Raw genomic sequence first — 26,750 nt, 5'->3', positions numbered from 1 at the left:
CCAGCGTGAGAGCTGGAGGGAATTCAGAGTAGTGTTGCGGCTCCTGACACCCGGAGCAGGTGCAGCGGTCCTGCAGCTGGCAGAGGGCCCGAGAGCGGCTCCCTGGGCACTCTGGTTAACACAGGAGGTCGCACAGATGCACGAAATGGGAGAAGTGACACGCAAAGGGGCCTTGTAGAACAAATGATGACATTAAAGATGTATTTTTTTACTTAATTGTTTAAAGTTACTTTGAAGAGGACTGAGAAAGGATAGTCCACCGCTGGGAGGAGATGCTTTGACATGATAACAGCACCAGAGAAAAGGCAGAGCAACCCGAACTCTTATTTTCCTTCCATTAAAGAATCGCAGAACCATATAATTTTGGAGCTGGGGAGAAGTGCTGAGATCACTTAGTCCCACCCTCCTGCCTTTGTAGCTGAAGAAAGATGCACAGAGACATTAAGTGACTCATCTGACATCTCTGTCAAGGAAAGGCAGTGGAGAGGCAGAAAAGAAAGGACCATGGGAGGGAGAGAGAAAACGCAGGGTCCAGGATGCTTTAAAGACATGGTGGTTCTTGGAACTTATAAATTACACCTCGGGTTTTGAGAGAGCTGAAAGGTGGGCCCCTGGAAGCATAGCTGGGATCGTTGAGACATAGCAGACAATGGGAGAGGGGTCCAGGCACCAGAAAGCGAGGCAATAACAGTCGCTTTTTTTTTTTAATGGGCAAAGCAAAGTCTAGAAAAACAAGAAGACAGTAAGTTCTATACTCATTTCAAGCAAAATTCTCTAGAATATAACAGTAGAGGTGACTAGAGATTGTCACGAGGAGTCAGGGACAAATATTAGGTGTAGGAAAGAGATTTACAGAATGCAATTGGCAAGAAGGCTTATTTCTCTTGGGGTGACATCAGATTGGGATGGCTGTAGCTTCAGAAGAGTAAATACCACCTCAGCCCTTAGGAAGCTTTTGGGGCAGGGCCTGGATGGGGGAAACTGACCTGTCCTGTCCAGGGAAGCCTTTCAGGGGTACTTGGCTAGGAAGCACTTCCTGACAGAACAGGAATAGGATATGTCGCCCCCAAGGACAGAGCCAAGGATCAAAAGAAGCCAGTGGAGTCACTGAATCCCAAGAACCAGAGCAAACGAGAGGGAGGAGGCACCCGGAGGGTGGCTGTGCTAACCAGGAGGCCAGACTCGTCAAATTATCCTGGGAGGCTGGCCCGTCAAAGGGTGGGACCGGGAAGCCGTGTGATCCTGAAGCCAGGCAGGTAAGAGTGGACCACTTGGATTGATTGATTGATTCATTCATCCATTCATTCATTTAAAACATACATATTTAATGAGTGCCGGATGCCACAGGCACTGTGCTGGGGCTGGAAATCAAGTACAGTGCCTGCATCAGGATCTCACGAGAAAACAAGTACCCGTTAGTTCCAGTGCGATCCTCCTGTGGTACAGGTCTCCATGGATGCTTTGGGGGGATCGCTGCGGGGTGGCATGTCTGGGCTACATCCCGAATGACACATCGTGTTTACCCAAGAAGAGAGCAGGCACAGGGAGGAATGGCACTGAGGTCAGCTGGAGCAATGGTCTTGGTCATGCAGCTAAGGTTGGGGTCCTTAGAAAACCAGGAGGATGGGTGGGCTTCAGCAAGAAGAAAGCTGAATAGAGAGTTGTATTCTGAGGGGCATCGGTAGAAGGCAACGCAGGTGGGGGCGCAGGGCAGTGTTCTCTAACACGGGCACCCGCGCTGTTCCTCACCCAGACTAAAGCGGGGTGCCGAAGGGGTGTACACGGACTGGAAGCGGCCGAGGCCGCTGGACCCACACTTCCTCACTGGGCTAATGCAGGGCACAGACATGGGAATCGCAGCTCCCCATGTCCCAGGAGAGTCTGGGTGTGGGGCTAAGGGAGGTGGACGCTTCCAGGACTCCCAGGTTTCTGTCTTGAGCAACTAGCTGAATAATGGGGCTGTCTATGACGTGTCGAGGGCACAAACTACAGCAACAGTAGGCGGGAGAGGCCTGTCACTGTACACGGGTATCAGTGAAGTGAGGACCACGTCTGCTGTTGTCTTGGGAGAATGATCAGTTAGGGAAAGGGAGGTCATCCTGGCCTAGGGCACTGCCTCGCCCTGCTCCTGGCTAGAATGAATACCATTGGTAAAGAACGGAGATCTGCAGTTCAGTGAGAATCACATTGGTGTTATACTTTTGTACTGAGTCACACATGTGCCTGAGTTAGATGCCGGCAAACTTTCTACGGGAGGAGAACACATACGCCCGTCTGGACGCCTGAAGTGGAGCCTTTTAGAGCAAGCCGGTCCCTGGTTCTGTCTTCTGTCCTAGGCAGAGGAGGGCACACTGGGGAAGCAACCAGACCGCTGCCGGTGCCTTGGCACCGCTCTGGCTACCGTGTGTGCTCTGCCCGTGCTGAGGGGACCTCGCGGTGCAGAAGTGGGCACCTGAGCTGGAGTGCATCTCTCTGGAAATGGACACGGCAGGGCTGGTGGTCTGTCTGCTCCCTGGGAGTAGGAAGGGGTTGTTCTCATGTATTTTTCTCACCCTCGCCTGTAAATTCTGTGAGAGAACAGGGGTGCTTGTCTAGCAGCAGTCTTGGGTTTAATGAGAGGAAAAGTTTGCCGCCATTGGAGCCACCCTAAGATGAGAGGGTCCTCCCATTACTCTGAACTCTGGTACCCGAAAAACTCCAAACTGAAGCATCGCCACCCCGGGGAGTAGCGGGAGGGGTTCCGGTGCCGTCCAGCGTGGCGGCCGGGAGTCCTGTGCGGCTGCGAACGTCTGACGCGCTGCTGGCCACGCTGAGCCCGCCGGGGTGTGCACGCACGCCAGGTTTCAACGACAAGAAGGTCGATAGCTCTACATAACTGTTTTGAATGCATGCTGAAATTGTATTTTGCATATATTAGGTTAGATAAACATATTATAAAGTGAATTTTACTTTTTAAAATGAGGATCATGAAAACATTAAACATTACAGACGTGGGCCACATCTTTCCCTTGGATGGAGCCGCTCTGGACGGCGTCAGGCAGCCCCAGTGTCCTGACAACAAGCCGGGCCTGGTGGTCTGTGCTTGATTTTGAAGGTTTCCCACATGGAGAAGAAAGTCTCAGTAACTGAGAACATCTTCCTGTTTATTGTTCTTCAGTGGCATTTGACGTAATTCACAAGTACACTGCTATGCAGCCCAACCCCCACAGAAAAATTCTTGTTTTCTCTCTTTTCATTAAAGTTACAAAGGGTTCTCGTGTTGTCAACTTTTTGTTGTTCAAAAAGAGAAACAAATACTTTTTTTTTATGCTCACCTGAGGACATTTTTGCATTTATCTTAAGATAGAGTGGGAGGGAGAGAGGGAGGAAGAGAAAGAGAGAAACATCGATGTGAGAGAGACACATCGAGTGGTCACTACCCACACGACCCCAACTGGGGCCAGGGACAAACCACAATCGAGGTATGTACCCTTAGCGGGAACCGAACCCAGGACTCTCTGGTCTGTGGGCCAATGCTCTAACTGCTGAGCCAAACTGGAAACTAATAATTTTACCTAAAATATGGCCATCCCAACACCAATATCAAAAAGGACATACTCTAGAAACCCTTGTGCTTGTTTCGGACGCAAACCAATGAGGATGGCGTCCTTTATCCGAGAAGCTAGTTATTTAGTTAAGATAGGTCAGATTTCGTTAAAATAGTACCAAGCCACAAATACTAGGTAAGTTTAATGCAATGGGCTTTGAATGAAATGATGGCGTGAACAGAACCACTGTGACTCTTAAATGAATGGGATGTGGTGGAAAAATGGATTGTGTATTTGTAATGCTAAGACTTCTCTTGGCAGGGTTGTAATAGTGCTGCAGAAAAGAAATGTAAATTTATGCCTATTTGGCTGTGGAGACAGACATGTTGCTAAGGTGCAGGAGATTTCTCCGAGAGCAGCGAAGGGTCAAAGCACGCGGACAGCAGCACTCACAATACAAATGAGACAAAAAGAAACACCCTGGGCAGCACCAGGACGGTTCTGGCCTCACAGGCGCGAGCTTTCTCCCACCTCTCCCTGATAGCAGTAAATAACAGCTGAACCTTTGGAAGGTCGTAAACAGACTTCCTACCTATTTATTTAAAAGGACCTTTATAATCATAAGCCTTCAGCACCACCTTGCTCTAGTCTACACCCTTGCTAATCACTGTGTGGTCCCTGGCCCATCGATGTGTCGCCAGGGAGCTCCTTAGAAATGCAGAGACTCAGGCCCCACCTTGGCCCTCTCCAATCAAAATCTGCATTTTAATAAGCCCCCAGGTGATTAGGACGCAGGGGTGTGAAAGGCTAAGCTCTGCCTTTGTAGAACTACGTGTCTCTGTCACAGGGGCTTACTTTCTGTATGAAGAACCCCATGGAAGGTGACCTCCTGCCTCTCACTCTGCTTATGAAAAGAGCACCTGAATGTTAGGGATCCTGGTTGGAGGCAGCTTTCAACCCATCACTGGTCAATTAATGCAGCTTTTAGCTGCAATTATTGGACATCGCTGCTCCCCACACGCTTCTGGCATCTGCACACAGGTTTTCACCCCATTCCTTCTGCGGGGCGCGTTTCCTCCCAGGAGCACCTATTTTCTTTCTTTTTGCATCATTCGATTTTCACCAGAATGGAAAAAGCTTTGAATGATCAGTTTTTCTAAAGTGAGTCGCGACTGCCTTTCTTAAAGTAGAATGCACCTGCCACTCAGCCCCCGGTAATTGCAGCCAGGGCTGCCGCTGACCTGGGGACTATTATTCAGCCGAGCGCTGTTACTTTCCACACGGCAAGTTCACAGATTGAGACTTTATATACAGGACGGAGAAAGGAGCCCAGATAATGAAATGGAATTTTAGAGAAAGAAAAATAATTTTTAGAAACGAACCCAGCGGTCAACACAGCAGAGTTGTGTTGTTAAGTGCCCGGCTCTGGATTCAGATGACGCCAGCCCGTTCCTCACAGCCCGCTTCCCCGCCGGTACCCGGGAGTGGTCAGTGCCGCCGGGCCGGTGGTCGGGAGGGGTCAGTGATGCACGCAAGGAGGGCCTAGCTCTGGGAAACTCTCAGTAATGTTCCGCCTTGGCCACTGTTATGGACAATCCTGAATTTTCTTTCTTAGCAAAACACTGCGATTTGGTTTCTGAGTTATATGACATTAGGGCAAACTCCAGTCATAGTTAATTAGATGTGTAGATAAAAATGTACTAAAACAACTTCTTTAAATCATGCTAACGTGTCAAATGGCTCTCCTTCTCTTGAGACCGGGAGGAAACGGTGACCGCTCGGGGATGGGAGGCAGTCCCCCCGTGCCGAGGTGCGGGCAGCGAGCCTGACAGTCACTCGGCGCGGGGCTAGCACAGCCCAGGGCTCCTAATCACCTCTCTGGGCTCCCAAGGGTCCCCTGGGTATTTCCAGGTCCCACCAACCCACAGAAGGCTCAAGAAGAGGAAATCGGATTAACGTCTTGAGGAGGAGGGTGATTAAACACTGGAACGGGATACCAGGGAAGCTGCAGGGTTTCCATCTCCAGGGAACTTTTAAACAAGAGGCACAACTGGCTGGCTATGCGTGGTTTGGGTCTTCTGCCCGGAAGCAGGAGATTGAACTCGGTAAACTAAAGTATATACATATATTACTCATTTTTTTTAATTGGTAGCATTAATTTTTTTTTTTTTGCCATTTATAGGAAACTACACTCCTGACTATTCCCAGCCTCACTCCGAGAGTCCTAGCTTGGCCCCTCTAACTGTTCTCAGCATGGCTGTGACTTACTCGTGGACATGCCTGTGTCTCCTCCACGGGGCTCTGGGTCCCCGAGGCTGGGACCTTGTTATGGCGTAGCCTCCCGTTAATACCCGGTGCAGGAGAGAAGCAGGCGGCCAATCAGTTGGATAGATGGAAAGGCATTTAAGATATTCTACTACTCCACTTTGAGGTCCTTCATTCCTTTTTTTATTTACTTTTTTTTTTTTCCTCACCATTTTTTGTACAGATAGAGTGGGAGGGAGAGAGAGGGAGAGAGAGAGAGAGAGAGAGAGAGAGAGAGAGAGAGAGAGAGAGAGAGAGAAACATCGACGTGAAAGGGACACATCGAGTGGCTGCCACCCGCACGACCAACCAGGGCTGGGGACAAACTGCAACCGAAGCACGTGCCCTTAGCGGGAACTGAACCCGGGTCTCTCCGGACCGCAGGCCGACGCTCTAACTGCTGAGCCAAACTGGCCAGGGCTATTTACTATTTATTGAGCTGAGCTAGGACAAATGACTTCAAAGAGTAGTTCACAGCACGTCCTGTGCACACGACAAACTCTTCCCAAGGAACCGAAGGTAGAGCCAGGGGCACAGAGTCCATGTTCCTCCCACCAAGGGGCCGGCGGTTTCAGGCGGAGGGAAGTGTCCACTACAGGTTAAAACAACGTACTGCCGTTCCTGGTCTCTTACAGAATTACCGAGTAGCTTAAGCCCCCCATGGGTTCTGTCTACCTGACTCGGAACTATGCAGCACGCAGGAAGGAAATAAACTATGCCTGGTTGCCTGGGAGGAAGGCATTAGTAAAGACCCCCTCAATACATGCTGTTCTAGTCCTTTCTCCTGCTCGCCAGTTTTACTCCAAAGACAGGCCCCCGAGGCTACTGCCATGCGCAGGTTCTGGGGGTGCGGGAAGGGGGGTTTCCTCCTGGAGGAGGCTGCTCCCTTCAACGCTCTCAGTTAACTGACTGGCCACAATCTATCAGGATTTCACGTTCAGCATTCAAGTGACTGGCCTATAAACATAATTTTTAACAGCTTTTCTTCAGCAACTCTGACTGTTTAATTAATCTTCAGCCATTAACCATTCATTTAAAATGCCACTTATGAAATCTTAATTTTGCACATTATCGGCTGGTTCACAAATAGCTAACCATGAGCAGCGGCGTAACGATCGCTCTCTCCCTGTTCTTAGAGCTCACCAAGCTCAGAGCCAATTTTGGCTTCTTAATTAACCATATGCATATTAGCATTTAAAATTAAATGACAGTTAAAAAAAAAAAAGAATTAATGCGCAGTGAAATGTTAACACTAACATCATTCTGCTGCCATTTGAAGTGCCTGAGGGTGGTGCCTGGCCAGGCCACAGCTACTCTGGGTGCGAGAGGGGACACACGCGGGACTGTCCCTCACTCAGCCGAGTTCCCATAGCTGAGTGCACACTTGCAAGGACAGTTTAGGTCCACTGTTCAAATTCTCCGACTTTTATGTTTAAAGTACGATAAAAAATGTCGTCCCCAAGATATTCCATCCTTTTTAGGTGGTTGACCCCAATTAGGTGAGTCAGTTCAGATCAAATAATGCGGCAGGAAAGGATATTCAGGGCAAAAAAAAAAAAAAAAAAAACAACAAAGAAAAAAAATTGTTGGCTGTTCCTGAAATGACTTTTTCTCTAACTAGGACTCTGGTTGTTAGAAACTTTAAGAAAGTCACTTGCAATTTTACAGGTGTAAGCCAGGGTCAAGGTTCAAGCTTAAAACTGGGCAATGAATTGTTCAGGCTGGTTCATCGTAGTACATGGAAGGCTTTGACCCATGAGCCAGGACCTGGGTCACATCTAAGATTGACGGATGGCTCACATCAAAACCAGCTGCAAACTTCAGGGACTAGACTATAAGTCTCTACTTGATTTGATTGGTGGCAGTAATATACTTCTAGATTACACATATTATATTATGGAGAATTATGGTAATCCAGGGCACTTTTTCCTTTATCCAAATACAGAGCTTCAAAAGACAAACATAAATAAAGAATCACAAATGAAAATTACGTCGCATCATCTACTAAAACTCCGTGCTTTTGGAATGAGAAAAAGTGTTAGTGTTCATTAAAAATGTTTTACAACACTGTGAAAATGGGGAAACTAGCAGACTGTTCTCTGAATCACAATGTGAATTGGGGTAAGCACCTCCAAATCCATCAGGCACACAGTGTAGGTGACACAGGGGTGTCCTGAGACTAATTTTGGTTATGCTAAACCTGTGCAAATTACTCAAGCTGGTTTTGACTAGAATTCATGGGCAGATGTCAAAAACAAAAACAAAAGCATAACAACAGTGAAAGCATTAAGGCTGTAATTAAAAGCAGATATGTACTGATTGAAGATGCGCATAAACAACCAAACATGCGCATAAACTATTGGAGTCTCAGTAAACTTGGCATTTTGTAATCCTGTTAGCAGTTCAGTTTTTAATCCAAGTAAATACTTAAAATCCAAGCATATTTTGACTCTGCAATTTCTGACACTGTGTTCCAAGAGAATGACAATAACGTATCCTCCTAGAAGGCCTTTCCGATCAAAAGGAATCATGAGAACTTTCCAAAGAGCAAAGTATAAAATCCCCCGAGCTAGGTCCATTCTGTGATTCCTTCACGGGGCCAATTCGTTTAGCTCACACGCTCTAACTATGTGCGAAGCACTGGGGTGCAGACCTTTAAGGTACAAAAAGGTGCAGTTCCATTAGGGAATGTGGCAGTTCCCCACAAAGCGTAGTTTTGATTTTGGTATCTTCCCTTTGGAAAATGCTCCCTGAGCATTTCTCTTTCAGTTAAGGAACAAATGGTGATAGTTAGGCTGCAGAAAGAAGAAAGACCTTAAACTAGTGACTCACCAAGTATGAAACCCCTGCCAGCCACATCAGTATCACCAGGCGGCTTCTTAGAAATGTAAATTTTAGGGTCCCACCCCAGACCTACAAAATGGGAAACTCTGTGGGTGGAACCCAGATCTGTAATTTAACAAGGCCTCCTGGGGATTCTCACTCAAGTTCAAGTTCGAGAACCATTTCCTTAGACAATTAAAGGCTGGCCTTTCACTGCAGAAGCATACATCTATTACATTAATAAGGAATCTCATAGCCTGGGGATGAGTGAAGGGCTGGGAAATGGATCATATCTCTGGAAGCTAGAAGGTACATCTCAAGGTGCCCATTATTCTCAGCCTACCCTGGGTACCTGAGAATAATGGGCACCTTGAGATGTGGTAATAAGAAAGTGGGGAACCTTTCTATTCTATATATTTATGGTAGGCATATCTTTTGGTCCAAGAGAAGAAACAGACAGAAGGTACTATGGAGACTGATTACTTCATCCAATTACTAAGCCTCTGTTCTTTATTCTCGGCCTGGTGTTGGTCAGAGGACCTTCCTTCACTTCTTCACACATATGCCAAGTCCCTTTCCACACCAGGCCTTCCTCCTCGCTGCTCTTCTCTTTGAAATGCCCCCCGCCCCCTTTTACCACCAAATTTCTCTTGACTAACTACTCACACTTCAAGTCTCAACTTAAATGTCACTTTCTCAGTTAATCCCTCCTTGATCCTTCACAATGTCAAATATGTTTACAGGACCCCGTACTTTTTCTTGGTAGTTATAGTGAAATATTTAACATTTGTCTCCTCCAATAGATCTTAAGTTCCATGAAAGTACAAACTATGTCCAAATCTTACTCGGTAAATATTTGTTGAATAAATGGAGATTTAATTAATAAATTTTATGGAATTCAATGTTTCTTAAACTCTGCCCTGAGTGTTAAGCAGGTTCATAATACATCATCAATGATTCCTGTAATCCCCTCTTTTAATACTTGGAGATATTTCTATTTGCTACGTTCTTCACCTGAGTGGTCTATTGAAGGGCATTTTGACCAACAGTGGTGGAAAACTGCAAAGACAATGATGGCTACAATTTGCCAGGCACTCAACACAAGCCTGTCACTGTGCTCCAGGTCTAACATGCATTAAGTCTCAGGTCTCCCGGAATCCTAGGAGTCATGGTCTCATCTTCACCCTGGAAGTGAAGAAATAGAAGCTCGAAGATATTATATACTACGTCCAAAGATCACAGAGTGATAGAGTTTGGATTTGTACCTAGGATTCATGCCCAGCTTCAAATTCCATGTGATTGACTACTAGGAGAAAGACAATAATCTCAATAAAAGTAATAAATAGATAGGCAAATACTGCTCAAGAGGCAATGAAATTTAAAATGTAAAATGTCTCACTCTGGGCATATATTAGGTGTTCAATGAATCCTCGTATACATTATGCTTCTAGATTCTAAAATCCACATCTGAGCAGATTCTGGAAATACTTTTTCTTTTCTTTTTTTATTTTATTTTATTTTATTTTTTTTATCCTCACCCGAGGATATTTTTCCATTTTTTGTACAGATAGAGTGGGAGGGAGAGAGAGCAAGGGAGAGAGAGAGAGAAACATCGACGTGAAGGGACACATCGAGTGGCTGCCACCTGCACGACCAACCAGGGCCGGGGACAAACTGCAACCGAGGTACATGCCCTTAGCGGGAACAGAACCCGGGTCTCTCCGGACCGCAGGCCGACGCTCTAACCGCTGAGCCAAACTGGCCAGGGCTGGAAATACTTTTTCTGATATAGTTATGTTTGTTGAAATTTCCTTTCAGAAATAAATGACCCAAAAGGAAATTTGTGAATTGAGCTTCTTCAAAACTGCATGTAGGCTCAAATGGTCTGAAAATTATTATTGAAGTCTATTGCTTTACATTTTTTGTTTTCCAGTGAATTTGTTTTGAGACTTCGAAATCACACACACCCATCAAATGTGCTTTCCAGACTTTATTTATTTTTATTTTCTATTTTATTTTTTATCCTCACTCGAGGACATTTTTTCGTTTTTTGTTCAGATAGAGTGGGGGGTGGGGTGGGGAGAGAAACATCTACGTGAAAGGGACACATCGAGTGGCTGCCACCTACACAACCCCACCAGGGCCGGAGACAAACTGCAACCAAGGTACATACCCTTAGAGGGAACTGAACCCGGGTCTCTCTGGACCGCAGGCCGACGCTCTAACTGCTGAGCCAAACCGGCCAGGGCTGCTTCCCAGACTTTAAACTGAAAATCAGCACATACTGTAATATCCCAAATTTCTGAAAGACTTAGATCTAGTTCTGCTTCTCTCTCTTGACATTTCATAGTCTTTACTCACATCAGTGCCCAGATAAACCGATTCATGAGATACCTGCCAGCTATCACCAACACCGGCCTCGCTGCCCGGAGAACAAGGCCGGGATGAAGCTGCCCTGAGTGGAACCATGACAGAGCCCAGGAACGCAGACAGAGACAAAGGGCTGAGTGGAGCACCAGCGGATCCGTCATCCTCTGTGGGAGAACACTGACACAGAGCTTCAAGAGAAGCAAACAAACCTGTCCTCTCGCCTGCTAAATGTCGTCACTGAAATGGTGTGGGTGGCCTGCAGGGTCTCTACGTGAGAGAAAGGTAGGGAGAGGTAGCCTTTAGAAATATTATTGATGTAAAGTTCATGAGACCAACACTGAAAAACATGAAAGCGACTGCTGTCTTGTGGGGCCTCAACAAAAAAGACCAACATGACAAAACTGAATGCCAATGACCAATCCCTTCTATACCTTTTCCAAAGTCAGTGTATATTTAGATTCAAATGTCAAATCATTTATGAGTTCCTACTCTGTCCCAGGCACTATACATGTAATTTTCATATAAATTATGTTTTTAATCCTCTAACAACAAAATTTATGAACTACCAATTGATATTATAACACTTAACATTAAAAAATGGTGAGGAAATTGCATTTTTGGTACTGGTAGAATAGCTTGTTTTAGTCTCAGTTTCCTAAGAATAACCTGAACAACTGGACAAGCTAGAAAAAAAAAACAAAAAAAACCCAACAGCTCCTTAAAGGTACCACCAAGCTCCTTTCCACTGGAGAACTCCCAAAGCAGCCAGAACTTGAGGGTCCAAGATGGATTTGGAAAAGTAGGTAAGCACATTGAAATGAGACCAATATTCTGTGTCACTTTTCTTTGTAAGTTTTTTGCAAATTCATGAGTGACACAGCATGAAATGTCAAAAAAAAAAAAAAAAGCCTGGCTGGTGTGGCTCAGTGGATTGAGCATCGTCCCATGGACTGAAAGGTCCCGGTTCAATTCCTGGTCAGAGCACAGACCCAGGTTGCAGGCTTGATCCCCAGTAGGGGGTGTGCAGGAGGCAGCAGATCTAGGTTTCTCTCTCACATCAATGTTTCTCTCTCTCTCCCCCTTCCTCTCTCTTTAAAAAAAAATCAATAAAAACATATTTTAAAAAAGGAGCAGAGTTTAGTGGCTAAAAGAGCTGCAGACTGAGTAGACATTTTGACATTCTCTTAAGGCTGGAATAATAGAACTTATAGTTCATGGTCTGCAAAGGAAGATGGGCCTGATAAACAACCCAGATTTCTAGTCAGGACGGGCTGATAAACCACTCAGAAAACTGCACTCCAGGAGTAAGGGTAAACTACAAATAGACTACCCTCACGATAACTAAAACTCAGCTTCCAGACATCTTAATTCAAGACTGGGTTAAGGCAATATGCTTCTACTCTTACTGCCTGTCAGAAAGCAAAATAAATCCTCTCTGGAGAAAGGTAACATTAGTTTGAGATTATTTCTACAATTTTTCAGACAGTATGTCTAGGATTTGATCAATGTATATCAGGAGATAGGACCAAATGACTAAAAACCAAGTAGGTAAGCAAACAATATGAATTGACCCACAGATAATATAGATATTTACATTATTAGATATTAGATATTCACATACTTCTTAAAATAACTGTAATTAATATAGTCAAGAAGAAAGATAAGATGTAGGATTTCATCATAGAAGTTGAATCTCAGAAGGCAATATTAGTAACTGAAAGACAGAACATTAAAAAATAACCAAACTAGCCCTGGCTGGTTTGGCTCAGCAGTTACAGCATCAGCCCATGGACCAGAGTCCCAGGTTCGATTCTCACTCAGGGCACATACCTGGATTGCAGTTTGTGTCCCGCCCCAGTTGGGGTCATGTGAGTGACAACCACTCGATGTGTCTCTCTCACTTCGATGATTCTTTCTCTCTCTCTCACCCTCTCTCCCTCCTGCTCTATCTGAAGTTAAATGCAAAAAAAATAAATAAATAATAAATAACCAAACCAAAACAAAGAGAATAAAAAATAGAAGCATAACACAGAGAGCAAGGAACAAGTACATGTACAAAAAGGTCTAATATTTTTGTGTCATTGGAGTCTCAGAAGAAAAAGAGAGAGAATGAAAATGGGACAGAAACAATATTTCAGGACATATCAGCTCAGAATTTCCCAAAATTAATGAAAGACATTAAACCACAGGTTTAAGAAGTTCTACAAATTCTAATCCAGTTGGAAACACCACTCCACACAGGTGCATATGTACACACACACACACACCCCACAGTAACATTGTGAAAAACAAAGAAAAGAAAAATTTTAAAGCAGTAAAAAAAAAAAAAAAAATATGCATCAGATTTTGATGAAAACATTGAAAGCCAGAAAACACTGGAATATCTGTAAAATGTTAAAAGAAAAAGAAAATAAAACTGAAAACTACATATACAAAGAAAATATACTTAAAAATAAAGATGAAATAAAAACATTTTAAAACCTAGAAACAGAGGATTTGCCACATGACATGAAATATCAGAAAGTTATAACGAAAAGGGAATAATATTCTAGATAGAAGTGAAGTTTCTAAAAGAAATAGAGAAGTTGAAATGCTACAAATAAATCAGTAGTTACCATATAAAATGTTTACTGTATTGTAGAGATTAAGTAATATTTAGATTGAAAATACATGAAAAAAATAGCCTAAGTGTAGGAAAGGTTAAATGTCAAAGTGTTGCAAATTCCATGCATTTTTCAGGAAATGATAGAATTACCTATTTATTTTGGTCTACAATAAATCAAGAATGCATACTATTATCTTTGAGTCCTAAAGGTACTAAAAGTGTAAAAAAATGTATAACAAACACATAGAGGGGGGAATATTAAATTATACAAAATGCTTGATTACTAATCTCTAAAAAAGCAAGAAAAGAGAGAAAAATACACACAAAATATGTAAAACAGAAAATGAAGAATAAGATAGAAATTAGATATAATTAAATCAAGCAATATCTACAGTATCATTAAATGTAAACATACTGCCCTGGCCGGTTTGGCTCAGCGGTTAGAGCATCGGCCTGCGGTCCGGAGAGACCCGGGTTCGGTTCCCGCTAAGGGCACGTACTTCGGTTGCAGTTTGTCCCCGGCCCTGGTTGGTCGTGCGGGTGGCAGCCACTCGATGTGTCCCTTCACGTCGATGTTTCTCTCTCTCTCTCCCTCCCACTCTATCTGTACAAAAAATGGAAAAATATCCTCGGGTGAGGATAAAAAAAAAAAATGTAAACATACTATTGTAACTCAAATACGGATATTGTCTGGATATGATAATGAAACCAAACCTAACTATATGCCTCTTAGAGAAGACCCTTTAATATAAGCATCCAGAAATATTGAAAGTAAAAAATATATACTAAGAAAAAATTAAGCAAAAGAAAGATAGTATAGCTAAACCGATATACTGATATCAGACAAAGTAGACTTTACTGCAGTAGCCATTACTAGAAATAAGTGAGATGCGTTATAATAATCAAAGGGTTGATCTTCCAGAAATATAGGATAATCCTAAATTTGTATGAACATAATAACAAGCTTCAAAATGTATAGAGCAAAAATTGACAAGAATAAAAGAAAATGCAGATAAATCCACAATCATAGGAGGCTATTTTAACTTTAAAAGAAAAAGCAAAAAATTTATAGATCATATTCTTTGACTATAGTGGAATATAACTAGAAATCAACAACTGAACTATAACATAAAAATCTCTCAATGGCTTGAAACTAAACAACACTCTTCTAAATAATCCATGAGTCAAAGAGATAGCTTCATTGGACATAAAGAACTACACTGAATTGAATGAGAATGAAAATGCAGCATATCAAAAATTTACTGGATACAGCTAAAGCAGTGCTGACAGGGAAACTTATAGCATTAAATGCTTACATTAGGAAAGAAAAAGGAAGTAACACTTTCCTATTCATAATAAAGTCATTATTATCCTGATAACAAACCTAAGGAAATTACAACCCATTCCCCACAAAACTATAGACCAATATCTTTCATTAATATAGATGCAAAGTTCTAATAAAAATATTAGCAAATAAAATTAAAAGGTGAAGAGAATTATCAACTATGACCAAACAGGTTTTATTCTAGGATGCAAGACTAGCTCAATGTTTGAAAATCAGTAAATGCAACCCAACAGGCAGAGAATAAAAATCACAGGATCATATCAATTGAAGCAGAAAAAAGCATTCAACAAAACTCAATACCCATTTACGATAAAAACTCTCATAAAACTGAGAATTAAGGAGAACTTTCTCAACTTGTTTCAGACGTCTATAAAAACTTATAGCTAATGTTACACTCAATGGTGAAAGACATAAAGCTTTCTCCTAAGGTCAGGAAAAAGTCAAGAATGTTCACTTCACCATTGCTGTTCAACATAGTACTAGAATTTCTGGCCAGTGCAATAAGACAAGAAAAGGAAATGGAGATAGGACCTTACAGAGAGGAAAGTAAAATTATGTTCACATAATAATCTATAGGTGATTATTCATATAAGTTCTATTTGTAATAGCCCACAAACTGGAAACAACGAAATATTCCCTTAACAGGTGATTGATTAAACAAATTGTGGTACATCCGTACTGTGGAATTCTACTCAGCCATAGAGAGGAATAAGGTATTAATACTGACAACAACATGGATGGATCACAAGTGCATTATATTGTGTGAAAAAGGTCACATACTTCCCCATTTATGTGATTCCATTTGTGTAATATTCTAGAAATGACAGAATTATAGAGATGGGAAACAAATTAGTTATTGCCAGGGGCTATAGATGGTGGAAAGAAGGGTGAATAACTATGAAGGTATAGCATGAGGAATGAATTAGTTCTATATCTTGATTGTAGCAGTGGTTACACATGTGCTAAAATGGCATAGAACTATACACACACATTTTACAAATACCGCATCCCTAGTTTTCATGTTGTATTATAATTATGTAAATTATGTAAGATGTAACCACTGGAGAAAACTGGGTGACGAATACAAGGGACTGTTCTGTATTATAAACACAACTTCCTGTGGCTTTATAAAATTTTCAAAATAAAGAATTAAAAATAACTATAACTGTATATAGTAATGGCCATATAGAATGACTATGAATCTCTGGTTATGAAAAAAGCAAATAAAAATACATGAGGTCATATTGGCAAGAACTGTCCCTCCAAACTGAAAAAAAAGAAAAATTACTAAATAGAGAAATAACATTTTAAAATTCTCCACCCAACTTCAATTCAATCCTAAGGGATTAGTAGTAATCTCAATGGCAAAAAAGTATAAATGCCCAAATACCAGCAAATACAGGGGGGGCAAAAGTAGGTATACAGTTGTTTGTATGGAAAGATATAAGAATAAACTCTGTGTTTCCTGTACTTACAACTGTAAACCAACTTTAGCCCACCCCTGTATAATATTAAAGTTAAATGTGCTGCCCTGGCCAGTTTGGCTCAGCAGTTAGAGCATTGGCCCGCGAACCAGTGAGTCGCGGGTTCAATTCTAGTCAAGGGCAAGTACCTTGGTTGCGGTTCATCCCTGGCCCTGGTTGGGTTGTGCAGGAGGCAACCAGTCAATATGGCTCTGTCACATTGATGCTTCTCTCTGTCTCTCTCTTTCCCTCCCTCCCACTCTATCTAATGATAAACAGAAAAATATCCTCGAGTAAAGAATAAAAAAAAAATTTAAATGGTGCTTACTAACTGCCAGATGCTGGTTTCTTTCTGTTTGTTTACATGTATAAACTCAGTTAAATTCTTGTAACAAGTCTTTTCTAGATACCATGATTATGCTCATTTTATAGATTAGGAAACTAAGCCAGAGAGAAGGTAATTAATCAGTAGAGGGAGTGATATGAGGACATCTAGTCAGGCTTTGCTCGAAGGATGGGCATGGCTTGGATACAGGCCACCTACTGACCTTATATACAAAATCCACTTTGCACTGAGGACAATATCCCTCCCAGTCTTGTGATCAGAATGCTTGGCAATTGGGAAAGTCAGAGGCCAAGTTTGAGGGAATTCAGAGTGTTTGCTCAGATTGACTGAAAGTCTGCAAAAACAGTGGCTTCTGAATTCTGTTTCTGAACAGGTGCATATCAATCCCCAGTCAGCTCTCCAGAGGGGAGGGTACTCCACAGCACATAAATATTAAGGTAGCTCTTTAAGATGTTGTATATTTATAAGTACTAACATTAAAAATATCTTTTATTGCCCTTTCTTGTCCCGCTGATTATTTATTGTTTGAAAAGATACATACAGGAGAGCAATTGACCTAACAATGGCCTAGTCTTGATTATGCATTGCATTAAATATAGAAATTATAAACAGAGCACTTTGGAATCTATCTTTAGCATCGGCAAAAATTGTGTAATAAAAAGGTATGTGTCTTTGCCTAATAGATTAATGCAAACCACAGGTCACAAGAGGCCTGGAGTAAGTGTGGTAGATCAACACAGACCTAGGACTACTACAGAGAAGTAGAACCAAACTCAAGGCTTCTGATATGTCTTTGTGCCTCTATAGCCTTGAGTAGAGTGCTCTGCACATAATAGGCATATAATATTTTTTAATGGAATGAATGAATGAATGAATGTGGAAGAGAGGGTGGGGAAAGATGCCTGGCCGGTGAGGAACAACACGTATAGTCTTTGTATATGCTTATTGGCTTCGAAATTTTTCTATTGCAAAATTACACTCATTACAATTTATGCAATGATATTTTCTTTTCTCTCCTATTTTCTTTAAAAAAAATGTTGGTTGATTCCACCAAATTGATTCAAGATGTACTTAGACATCACAACCTGCAATTTGAGAGTAAACCTCGCATAGCTGGAAGCTCATGCATGGTTTTGGAGTCAGACCTGGGTTGAAATCCTGGCTCTGCAAACATATTACCTGGGCCATCATAGGTAAGTTTCTAAATTTTTCTGGACCGTCCGTTTCTTATTTGTGAAATACAAACCTACTCTAAAGTGTAAATCTCAACATACCATCTCCATTTCAATGGTTCCCTGTTGCTCTAGAGCTAAAGTCTAAATGCTTTATCTTCAATAACACTGCCTTTAACAATTTGGTCTGTGTTCACCTTATCTTTTTACTCCAACTGAACCTAATTTACATAATACACTCCATCTCTTTTGATATATAAAGTTCCCTAAATGTGTTCTCTTTGGGCCTCTATGCATGCTTCTTCTGCCTACTTGATTAATTTCTACTTGTTCTTTAGGTCATAATACAGATTCTCTCAAAAAGCTATCTTTGACTCCCCAGCTCTGCATTCAGTGCCACTCTTTTATACTCCTATAGCACCTCTGGGTTACTCTTATCATAACATATCACCAACATTAAATATCAGCTGCCTCCTATAAGAGGCAGAAGACTCTTTGTGTTATTTTATGTCTAAAAAAATTCTGTATACTCTTTCCCATCTCCTCTTAATAAACAGAATAATTTAGATAAATATATCCTAAGGATTGGGTCATTTGTTTGAAAAAAGTCAAGTCAATGCTTAAATGACAGCTTTAAGAAATCACAGCAACCTTTTGGCAAGCATTCCTCAAACATACTTACTATCAGTGACTGAGGATGGCAGGGGGGTGAAGGCCTTGGAAATGGATGGTAACGGAGTACCAACCCTCCTTGCCTCGCTCATGTATAATAAAGGAGAAGGTTGTCTACATTTGTCAACCCTGGAAACTGACAACTTCGGCAGACATAAGTCTAGCATAGTCCCAAGAGTAGGGCTTTCAGAAGATGAAAAAAAATAAATGAGAACATCAAGTTTTAAAGAGAGGGAATGGAGGAAAGTAGAGTTAATGGTATATCAGTTACTATTAGCACTTATCTGGCCATAGAGATTCTTTCATTAAGAGATTTCTCATTATTGTTTAAAAGTCACTTAAAAATTGATGGTCATATGTTCTAAGGAAAAAATCTGATTGCTTTGTTCAACTGATGAATTTTAACTCTCTACGGAAATGGCATTTATCACTGGGATTCCCAAACTGAAATGAGATCACTTTGGCTCTGTTTGTAGAAACTAAAAAATACATCTCCAAGTAATCCACTCTCTTCACTCTTCAAGACCCTAAACACAGCCTCAGTAAACTGTGAGTCAGAAGTGAGAGCAAAAAAGCCTGACTTCTAAACAAACTAAAATAAAATTAACAGGAAAAATCACTAGAGATGGAGATTGGGGACAAACACCAACAGAGGTATGAGCTGTGGCTCAGTGAAATGTGAAATCTTTGAACTCAAGAAATGAGATATCAATTTCCTGCAATGCCCCAATAGCACAAGCCTTGCTCATATCCAGCTGTTCGCATCTGGTTGTGAAACTGTCCTGTTAACACTTTTTCAAACCTTCATCACTCTTAAATCCGAATTTCCCAAAGCGTACTTTTTCAGTGATCATAAAAACTAAGACTATATATCCCCCTCTTGCTTTACTTCAGTGACATTAGAAGTTATTCAAGACTGAAATATTTTTGTCTTAGCTCTAAAAGAGGGTCTACGTAATAAGGATAGCCTCCCAGAGGGAGTTAATAAGAATATACTGGAACAGAGTGCTGTATGACATTAATCTATAACTTTTACATTATTAAAGGGAAGTGAAAAAAAATAAAAGGAGAGAAGTCATCTAGAGGTAATCTGTTTATGGTGGGTTCCATAGAATGACTCCCTGAAAGCCACTTGCAATTCCTTTCTCTCTTGCCTTTGAAATATTATTTCTCAGTACCCTTTTACAACTGGCAGAGACTTTTTGCCAATGAGAAGTTGTCTTCTGGGAAATGTTTTCAAAGGGATAAACTTGACTGACACATTCCATTGGCCATTTCCCCTTTCTCCTGGAAAGTGGACATGCAGCCTAGAACTGCAATAGCCATCTCAGAATCATGATGCAATATGAGGAAGAGCCCTAAACACTGGGGAAAGCAAAGGAGAAAAATGAAAAGAGGTCATTTCATGAGGCCAGGGTCATCTAAATTCCTTGAAGAATGTGACAAATATATTAGTTGAGTTTTCTGTTGTTTTACAGCCAAAAGGATCTGACTTGACACACTATTGTTATTGACAGCTCTTCTGGGGCCCATAGAAATTCAGCTAGTCTATTCTTTGGACAACGGTTGAGCCCAACTCTGAACCTAATGGGCATTCAAGTGACATGGCAGGAAGAAAGTGTTAGTTCTAATGACAAGCTTAGGGGCATCTAATGAGTTATGGTTTTTAACAAGTAGTTGACAATGAAGGTAAGAGTAATAATTCTGTTCTTCACTTATTCACATGATATGATTGATCTAAAAGAATCTGAGCTAGTTTTCTTGCCTTTTATCCCCTCACTTTCTCTTTGTTTCTAATCACTGAAATACATCAACAGGAGTTTGGCCTAGAATTAGGTAACCATTAACCATGTATTCATGGAACAGATAGAATCTAACAGGTTCCTAAACACACAAATTTAAGGGTCAACAGCTAGATATAATCAATAACTTTTCTAAATAGTTTATTAACCTCTTCAATATATTAGCCCAATAATATGTAATATAGGCTAATAGTTTATAGTGTAGTAGCCTTCCTACATAGTTACAGTCAACATTGATTGAACCAGGTACTGGGATACTTTTATTTAATCCACAAACAATTGATAGGAAATAGGATATATACTCTCATTCCTATTTTGCAGTGGGAAAATGGAAGCTTTGAAATATTAATACATTTGAACCAAGATTCTAGAAAGACCAAGCCATAGCCCCAAATTGAATGCATACACAATTTCATGATTTTTACAATATATTCTCTCTCTATATATATATATATCTATTCTAATGGAATACATTATACTGTAATTATTTGTGTATGAGACTGTTTCAGTTATTAGACTGAGTTCCTTGAGGGTAATGATTGTTTCCAAACTTCTTTGTATGACCTAGGAAATATAATAGAGGCTGGATAAAAACTTCCTACAAACATTGGTGAATATCTGCTAGGATTTCAAAGCTGCTTAACTGAAGTACAGAGGAGCTGTGTGCCATTTGCCACTTGAATTTCATAGCAGTTGTGTATCAGTCAATAAGTATTTAGTATGTATATACTAAGTGCCTAAAACTGCACTGGACCACATAAATCTTTATTTTCCATAATTAAATCTAAACAAACACATCATTTACAAATACCTAGAACAGAAAAAAGTAATCTCTAGGATTCACCAAGAGCAAGTAGCTCCCTTTTTTGTCTAGGTTATGAGATTGGTAAGTTAGGGGATACTTACAAACACGATGTACCTTGAGATCAGTAAGATATTTGACAAAGTCTTCCCTAATGTTCATGGATGAACTGGAGAATACACACTAGATAATAGTAGACTGCATTAATAGTTAACTATACATCCCAAACAGCGTTGATTAATGGAGGTCTTGAGTGATGGATTGTGGGGATTACCCTTGACTTTGATCAACGATCTTATCAATGACATGGCTGTGTCCACAATGATTAAATAGAAGGATGATATAAAGCTAGGAAGGACAGCTAATATCCTTTTGGAGGACAAAAATAAATACTTCAAAGTATTTTTACTGGCTATAACAATAGGCTAAACCTAATAAGTATTTAACTTGGATAAATAAATATACTACATTTTAAAAAATCATTGTATAAATAATTGGATTTTGCACAATATATTGAGGAATCTGGCTTGATAGCAACTCAAGTAAGAACAAAATAGAAGTTTTAGTTAAAAAGTGTAATCTAAGCCAATAATGGTGACTAATACAAAATTTAAGTCCACATTAATAAGTTTAAAGGATTAAGACCAAAAGATGCTGTGCTTTTCTGACCATATCTAAAATATGGTGTCCATGTCTCCATGCCATATTCAACAGATGGCAAGCATAAATTCTATAAATTTAGTACAGTTAAGTGTATTCAGAAAATGGTCACCAAGGATGCTACAGGGTAGGCTATAATGTAAGTGATTAAGATAGCTAAAGGAGTTTATACTGAAGAAATGATTGTATCTCTCAAGGTTATGTGTATGTTTTCTTCCTCCCTGTGAAGTCCAGCTCTGAGCACAGAACCTGCCACAAGTTTGGAGTTCAATAAATATTTGGTAATGAAGATGGTCACAGCAGTCCATTCAAATATTTGAAGGGCTATTAATGAGGTTTAGATTCTGTGTCCAGGTAGGTCAATCTAGGACCTATGGTAAATGTCACATAGAGAAAACATTTGAGTGGATACAAGTGGGCATTTCTGTATCAACTGGAGTGATTTGAAAGAGAAAAAGGACACCTCATGACTTCTTGTCATTGGAATGTACAGGCCAAGTGACATCCTGGGAGGGGTTTTGTGGAGAAGATGCCTCTGCTGGATGGGATGCGAGACTTGACCACCTACCGCCCCAGTGAACTCCAGGATTCTGTCAAATCTTAGGTACTTATACATTTATTGCGTATAGACTGCTCTGTAAGGAGATAATGGTGAGCAGAAGCAGGCAAGGTCCGTGCTCCCACGGGGCCTGAAGTTGAGAACAGTTCCCCAAAATGAACTATGTGCATCCCAGTGGAAGAAAGAAAATACTAGAAATATTACCTATAAATAAAAAAAAAATTGTTCTTTTACTAATTTCTGTATTTGGTATATGTTTTATAATGTATAGAATATCTTACTAAGGTAAGTAAGTGTGTATCATTTAGAATCAAATACCTATATTTTGGGGCATTAACATTAAAAAACATTTTTACTGATACAGTGTGTGATCAATCAACATGTCAAATAACCACATAAACTAATGCAAAACTGCAGCCCCGTCTTCCACCCCCCCTCGTGGGACTCGTCTACTCTCAAACACAGAGCTTTTCTGTGCGTACATCGTGGGAGCCCTTAAACTGCCAAGTTCAGTGGAGACGAACACATTATAAACCCTAAGTCATCAGGCTTTTGGGGACAGGACTTAACCCATGCTCTGTTCATATCTTGGAAGGATCAGCGCTGTGAGAATCCAGTCCTATGATCCTGCCACAGGGGTAGGGATTTTTTTAAACTATCATCATTTGCAGATGAATCCTTTATAAGTCAAGCTTTTCTTAGAAGAGCTGAACGGTCAGGGCCGAGCCTTGAGAAGCATAGAAATAGGGGCAGATGCTGCCTCTATTAGGAAGCCACTGTGGGCCACACACATATGGTACATTCCTGTGATGCAGAGATATACGGACAAATAGAAGTTTGTTTTATATAGCGATTCAAAAAAAATGCAAAATGTAAAATTGTACTTAACTCTCACGCCATGTTATTAGCTGTTGTTATAATCCCCCTTTTGCAGATCAGGAGGTGAGGATAAAGTGCCGAGGCCATTTAACAGCTGGCTGAATTCCAGGATTCGTTCATGACCCCTTCCCCCCCCCCAGCCTGCCCCACCTCTGGGGATGGACTCCAAAGGCCTCACCAAGAGTCTGTCCTCTGCCATCAGCACAGCTCTCTGACCCTCCCCTTTGATATCTTGCCACTGACTCCTCTCTCGCATCTTTCTATTTAACTGAGCTTCCCGCAGCTCCCCAGCACCCGGGCCTCTGCCGCTACCTCCAACCCAGCAGCCCAGCTGTGGCAGTTACCCCGTGCTCTGCACAGTAGCGCTTTGCGCCCTGTCTCATTGTGTGTTTATGTTTTTGTAGCCTACCCTGGACTGTAAGCTCCATAAGGAGGGATAAGTACCCATCTTCCTCCTTTTCCCTTAGGAACACCATACTGAACTCAGGTCCTGGTACTTAGTAGACACTCTGAATGGGTATTGAATCATATGCATGAAGATGAGAGGTGGCATCTTGGAAAAGTCAATTTACTGAAGGTCATATTGCAGTATCTGGAAGAGAACTGGACCCAGCTCAGCCTTATTCCAGAGCTCATGATTTAACCTGCTCTTGAGATGCTGAGAGCCCAAATTCTTTTATCCAAAAACATGACACCTGTCTCAAATTCCACAGAAAGAACTTTAGATCACTTGTCAATACAAAGAGGTCAGCGTCAAAGGAAAGACTATTGTTTATAAAATGTCTGTGCTGGGCAGTTAATTACATTTTTTTTTCTGGTATCATTCTATAGTGGCTCCAGTTGTGATTATCCTAAGAAATTTCTTTCCTGGTCAAATCTACTTAAGTGAAAATTAGCATCAGGATAGTGTTTCCTAGTGCTCCAAAGAATAACCTTATGATCTGGGGGTGGGGTGGGGAATAAGCGGTAGGTGACAAAAATTTGGGGAGTGGTCAGTGCTGACTGTTGCGTGAAGCCCTTAGAGACTTCCAGTGCACATGAGAATATTCGAGAGAGAAAAGCCCACAGTCAGGAAACTTGTTCAGTGTGGCTTAATCCAGAATTCTCCACAGCATTTGACGAGTGAACATTTTTTTTCCAACAGAATGCTTCATATGTGTTTCCTTGGAATTCATATTGAGAAATACTGGCTTTGGAGGTTCCTACAAACTGTTCCGTGCTGGGATTCCAACAGTGGGCATATGCAAAGGGGATTGCTAGGAAGACCTATCTGATCTGGAGAAAGTAAGATTTCCTGTGCTCTGGGCCAGAAGAGACTCATGCTTGGCATTATCATTTATATGACAAAAATTCAACCCTAGGCAAAGGCTTGGGAGAAAAAGACTGACTTTAATCAGTTGTTTGAATTAACAGTTTAGTCATTATGGCTCTCTCACACAGTCATAGAAATTTATATTTTCATTTTATCCCAAAGAAAAACTTGACCATCTTTCTTTAATACTATGAACCTGGAAGCTTGACAGTAAGGATTAAAAATTGCTCCTTCCTTCCCACTTGGTTATTGGAAAGGCTCTGAAAGGTAATCAGTCTTGTGAAGCTACACTTTACAGTCTGCATAAAAATGCCATGATTTCCCTGCCTCTCCCCAACCTAATTGAAAGTGCATAATATCACCCAGCTGGGGAAATGTAAACGGTAAACATATGCAATATATCATGCTATCACACAAAAGCTGGTTACTAATAGGGACTGGGTGGGTGTCAGGAGCAAAAGGAATCTGGAAAACAAGTCTTTTTTCCCATCTAGAATGAGAGCTCTTTGTTTCTGCCACCCTTACCCCCTCACCTCCTCCCTCCGGACTTCATGCTACAGCAGATTAAACCAAGGTCAGTCAGCTCATCCCTTGCCTGTGTCATTCCGAGGGTCACCTAACAATGGATACTGACTAGCACTCTCTTCTATCAGCCTTTCAGGAGATGAAGTATTTTACTTTTGGCAGGAGGTGGGGTTGGAATCATCTTGTTTCTTACCTACTTCGATTGTGTGACAGATGGTCCTATTATCTCTCTCCATAGCTGCTACATCTGAAGATCCTTGGCCTTGTCACCTCTTATCTTTCTCTACTTCATCAAACTCCTATTGCCAAGATTACCACCTTTTCTGTCTCTGATCATCCATGAACATCTGTATAGGACCACACTGCCATGAGTATAAAATCCCAATCTTACTTTGCAAAGGCCTCTGCCCCTCTGCAGTGATCTGCAATTCCACTTCAATTATGCCTCCTCAAAATCGTCCTTCTGTCCTATGGCTCCTTACCTCCTGTCAGTAGGACTTCCACAGCAGGGCTCTTGGGAGAAAGGGCGATACTGCTTCGAAATTTTCACCTTATTCCTTCAAACACTGCTCCCTGTTGTGCCACGAATTCGAATTCTACTACTCATTCATGTCATCTTATAACTGGCTATTGCTTCATTTCTGATAGCTGATGGATACCTTAGAGGTAGGTCAGAGCAGAGCACTTGTCAAGGGTACTGTGTCATTTCAGTTTTAATAGACTGAAGAGTATATTTTTATCTGCTTTAGAAGTAGAGGTAATTTGAAACTTGCTAAACTAAAACTACATTCATCTTTCAGTAAGTTATATTACCTGTCAGCGGGCACTGGCGGATGGTATGGCTTGTTGACCTTGGCATAAAGACCCTCCAAGTGGTCTCTCTCTGGAGACAGTGGACGGCCATCGCGGGGATAAACCAGTGGTACAGCCCGAGGGGGAGATGGAGACCTATAGACATTTGCTGGTGCACACGGTTCCCGGAAGTGGTTCACTCTGGCATAATTGGGGTCCATTTCATCATCTTCCATATCATGCAGTGATCCAATTGTACCAGTGGCATAATCAACAAGACCTCTTGCCTGCTTTTCCCTTAGCTCCTGATGTTTTGCTCCGATCCTAAAAAATGTAGAACAGGTAACATGGACATGTGAGTTTACATGCTAATACAGCGATACACTCTCTTAATTCTACATTAATTCTTCCTAGTCAGTCACAGTTGTCACTTTCCTGTATACTCAAGACCACACCATACAGAAATGCAAATACCATATTCCACGGGGTTCATTTTATATGCACAGCCTTTATTTGTTACAGACTCTTTACTTTTAGAGCAATGCTGTAGGTATTTTAACATCCTGCCCACTGATGACTGGGCTGACTGCAGTCGGGCTCGCTTTCATTAATATTCCTTCCCTGTAAGTGGGATGTGCTCGCGAGAACAGGACGTCTTCGGTGTGTTACTATGGAAGCCTGCCTTGGAATAGGGATGCTTGTTAAACAGCTTATCATAATCTTATACTTTGTCTAGGATTTCACTGTTTGGCACCCTAGAGCTCTAGTGTATCCTTCTAAAGAGAACAGCTT

The 26,750-nt window shown here is 41.4% G+C and overlaps 1 protein-coding gene across 1 annotated transcript in view; it reads right to left on the bottom strand.

Annotated features, from left to right (window-relative positions):
• PARD3B (par-3 family cell polarity regulator beta) overlaps positions 1–26,750 on the bottom strand; it is a 979,738-nt gene that overhangs the window by 125,549 nt on the left and 827,439 nt on the right. The window contains exon 20 of the mRNA XM_036254726.1: positions 25,980–26,282. Coding sequence (XP_036110619.1) covers positions 25,980–26,282 — 303 coding nt within the window. The remainder of the gene's footprint in view (positions 1–25,979; positions 26,283–26,750) is intronic.

Source organism: Molossus molossus, unplaced genomic scaffold, assembly GCF_014108415.1.
Source record: "Molossus molossus isolate mMolMol1 unplaced genomic scaffold, mMolMol1.p scaffold_m16_p_11, whole genome shotgun sequence".
NCBI classification, from domain to species: domain Eukaryota; kingdom Metazoa; phylum Chordata; class Mammalia; order Chiroptera; family Molossidae; genus Molossus; species Molossus molossus.
This window is presented reverse-complemented; position numbering and strand designations above follow the sequence as displayed.